Source organism: Cynara cardunculus, assembly GCF_001531365.2.
Source record: "Cynara cardunculus var. scolymus isolate 2C chromosome LG 15, CcrdV1, whole genome shotgun sequence".
Taxonomy (NCBI): Eukaryota; Viridiplantae; Streptophyta; class Magnoliopsida; order Asterales; family Asteraceae; genus Cynara; species Cynara cardunculus.
In genome coordinates, this window is record NC_037542.1 from 9006061 (window position 1) to 9010424 (window position 4364).

The following is a 4364-nucleotide window of genomic DNA, read 5'->3' on the forward strand; positions in this document are numbered from 1 at the left end:
CAAAATACTTAATTATTATCTTTATAAAATGTTATATTATTAAACAAAAAATAAATTATTTCGTTATTAAACTTAAATTAAATTATAATAAAAAATAAATTAAATAAATTACATAAAAAATGAAAACTTTTACAAACACATATATAAACTCATATGAATAATCTGTGACGTATATTGGTTTTACAAATACTTTTTCCAATACGAATCTTTTCAATATACATGTACATATGTGTTTGTTTGTGTGCGTACACGCATATACATGCGTGGAAACATGTGTGTATTTGTGGTTGGTTTCTAATCTCACTTCAAAACATGTTTTACACACGATACATATAACATGTATGATCAATTTATGTGGATTACCTACCTTGTTTGATAAATTAAAGTATATCAGTTGTCAGTATCATATAACATTCAATTTCTTACCAATCGCAGTTTCCATCCTTCTTATAGGTATCCTATCTCCTGCAAATTAATTTAAATGTACCTAACTTCTTAAATGATTAAGACGAGATGTTCTTAATTTCGTAAAACTTGAAGAAAATGGGACTTCAAATTAATATTTTTGACATATTTTTGAGAATTATTTTATTCCAATATATTTTAAAGAAATTATAGCTGATAAATTTATGATGAAATTGTAACTATAACTTAGTCACTACTGATTAATTATTTTGTTTGTTCTTTGGTCTAATAATGAAATAGGTGGTGAAACGATGGGGGGAGCAATGGCCAGTAAAACTAATAGGTCCAATGGTGCCATCAACCTACTTAGATGAAAGAATTGAAGGTGACAAAGGGTATGGTGCAAGTCTATGGAAACCACTTGACTATGAGTGCACCAAATGGCTTGAAACCAAGTCTCAAAACTCAGTTGTGTACATCTCTTTCGGGAGTATGGTGTCCCTAACCCAACAAGAAATGGAAGAAATAGCGTGGGGTTTACAAAGAAGTGGGTTTGACTTTCTTTGGGTGGTTAGAGATTCAGAGAGACATAAGTTGCCAAAAGGGTTTCTTGAATTCACCATACAAAATCAAAAAAAGGGTATGATTGTAAATTGGTGCAACCAGCTCGAGATACTTGCTCATAGGTCAGTGGGTTGTTTCGTGACTCATTGTGGGTGGAACTCGACACTGGAAGGTTTGAGCTTGGGCGTACCTATGGTCGGGATCCCAAAATGGGCTGACCAACTGACTGATGCCAAGTTTATAAAAGACGTGTGGCGTGTTGGTGGTAAAGTTACGGTGGATGGTGAACTAGGAATTGTGAAAAGGGAAGATGTTGTTACATGTTTGAATGAAGTGATGAATGAAGGAAAAATGGGTTTGGAGATCAAGAAAAATGTACGAAAATGGAAGGAACTGGCTAAAGAGGCAATTAGTGAAGGTGGGAGCTCAGATAAAGCCATTGATGAGTTTGTGGTGGCAATAAAGACATTTGCAAGAAAACAAAGATGTCTGATTTGACAGATTCTTATGAAAAATATGTTGAAGATGCTTTTAATATCACTTATATCTTATAATAATTGTCAATAAACAATTAAATAACCCATACTAAGATTTTATTAACCAATAAAACGTATTGCATTTTTTAAGTAAAATTACGAAATATTTATATGGTAATTAAGTTGTTGTTTGTGTTTTAAGAGATGTTAAAATTTGAAATTTTGTTTCGCTTCTTAAGATAAGAGGTGGTGCAGGAGTTTGAAAACAAATTCAGTAAAGTGTTATTGAGAAGCTATGCATCATAGATCTAGGAGTTTAGCTTGGAGATCTAAAGTCTCCACCACCTTGGAAGCTTGAGATGGGTTTCAGACCTAGATTTAGCATAAATATAGCAAGATGAGTTGAATTTGCTTTGTGAAAAATTTGTACATGTCAAAAATGTTCATTTTAAAGTATTAGTGTGTTTACACGTCATTTATTAAATGTGTGGGTTACTTGGTGAGTTTTATATATTTGGTATATTTGATTTTATAAATCTTGTGAGATACTTGTATTTGGGGTTTTTGGATATTTTGATAAATAAATAATTAGTGTGAGTTCTTTTGATGATTTATCCCCAAAATAGAGGTTTTTTTTTTTTGGTGATAATGCATTTTTAGTGTATTTTGTTTGAAAAATGCATATTATTTGTTGGTACATTTTAGAAATATAAATTGTATGATTTCAATTGGAAAATGGTTCGTTCCAACCAATATGAATTTTTGGATTTAATCATGCTTTTATTGGTTAAATACGTTTTTATTGGTTCTGATGACTTTTATTTAATAGTCAACTAAGTTGTTGAACTTTTCACTGAGTTTTGACTTAGATGAGTCTTGGGGAGTTATATGCAGTTATGACATATTTTATTTGGAATTTTTATGTTTTAAGTGCGTTAATCATTCAATTTGAGTCATGTAATTTAGAATGTAATACAATTGATCCATATGCATATGAATTAATTTGATAGTTTGGAATGAGACTTTTGTCCCTATGTTATTGCTAGAAACTTGGATGTAGCAGGGACTCAAGCCATATATCATGGGTGGTTGAACTTAATGACCGTGTAGTCCTAGTGGCTATTATTTTTAGCAAACGAGCTAGTCTAGGATCAACGGAGGAATCAAACTACATACCATCGATGGTTGAACTTGATGACCATATGATCCATAGTTGAGGCTCATTAACAACGATTTGTGGTTTACTTTTGTGTTCGCCACATTCGGTGGATACAAGTATCCCCCATTACCAAAACGTGTTATTTTCGGATAGTGTGTTATCAAGGTTTTTAGTGTCGTCTTAAGTATGATGTGTTTTCCATTATTTATGGTTTTGGGCATTTTTGGATAATAAAGTTTTCATCCATGTTTACAGTATTTGGACATTAAACTTTATTTACCTTTTGGAGTGAGTATTGGGTTTTGAATTCATATTGAACGGGTGTTCTAATTTAGAGTTTTCATCACGAAAATGGTGGGTACTGGAGAGCTGTTGCTTTTATGATAAAAACATTGCATTTGAGAAATCATGTTTTAAATAATCGGTCTTTCAGTTGTACCGTTTTATAATTTTGATGAAACTTGTTTGAACTCACTAGGTATTAAGTTTAACCTTTTTTATTTGTTGGCATGTGCATCAAGTCCTTGTTGGGGAATGATACTAACGACATCATGAAGAGTTGAGTGCTACTAGATGCACGAGAAAGAAATAGTTATTTGGGGGACATCTTTCATATGTTGGAGATAACGACTGTTGTTGAGTTTTAGTAACGTCCGTCTCTAATTATAAATTTGTGTAAGGTTTGAATTATTATGTATTGATGTTGAACTCTAGATTATCATTATAAGTAATAAGTGTTTGACTATTTAAAAGAGACTTTATCCCTATTCAATGTATTAATGGAGTCCCTCTCTCCTTTAAGGTGCTACAATAGTCTTTAGAAGCTTCTCTTCCACTCACCATCGCTACTCGCCACTTTGTCCACTGGATACTTTCCATTACCACCAACTTTTGGCCTCATTTTATCATAACATCACCACAAAACAAATTAATTTATCATAAAAAATATATTAGAAAAGAGAAAAACTGTTAATTTATTGATTTATTCAGATACAGTTAAGCTTGATTTCTGCTTTGTTTGTCAGTGGTTTTACAGTCGAATTGCTAGCGACAAAGGCTAAAATGAGATATTATGGGATTTGAGGAAGTATGGTTGCCTATGGCGTGAGAGGAAGAGAGTAGCGAGTCACAAGGAAGAGATAGACATATGAATGAGACCCGCCTCAATGGCCTCGTTGGGGAACCCGGTGTAGCCGTCTTAACTGGGCCGAGGATTCCCCGCAAAACCAAGGGATCATTGATGGGGGCATGGGGTCAGAGAACCCCAAAAGTTAAAAACCGTGACAGTGTCGGGTTATGTGATCCCAATCCGACCCGTCTATTAAATATATTATATATTTATTATTAAATAGATTGTTTATAAAGAATTAATATTTAGAAATAGTATTTTGAATTTTATTCTTACTAGAAGCGTACTCGCGCAATGCAGCGAGATACATCGTGATTTTAATATTTCATTTTATTCTTTATCTCAGTCGATATTATAATATGGCTTTATGTGATTTTGAGAAAGCGATGATGTTTTTATTTTTGAATAAAATATATGTTTGAAGATATCATAAAAATATGACAAAAATATATCGATATTAGTATCAAATTAACTATTTGAAATTCATTTTTTTTGTGTAATTTTTTAATTCAATTTTTTTATAATTTAATTTGTGTACAATAACGAAGTAATTTATATTTGGTTTAATAATATAATTTTTTATAAAGATAATAATTATTTATTTTGTTGGAACTCGATAATTATTCTAATT

At 31.7% G+C, this 4364-nt stretch overlaps 1 protein-coding gene across 1 annotated transcript in view; it reads left to right on the plus strand.

Annotated features, from left to right (window-relative positions):
• LOC112528495 (UDP-glycosyltransferase 74B1-like) overlaps nt 1–1467 on the plus strand; it is a 4102-nt gene extending 2635 nt beyond the window's left edge. The window contains exon 2 of the mRNA XM_025139525.1: nt 706–1467. Coding sequence (XP_024995293.1) covers nt 706–1467 — 762 coding nt within the window. The remainder of the gene's footprint in view (nt 1–705) is intronic.
• Nucleotides 1468–4364: the final 2897 nt, after the last annotated feature.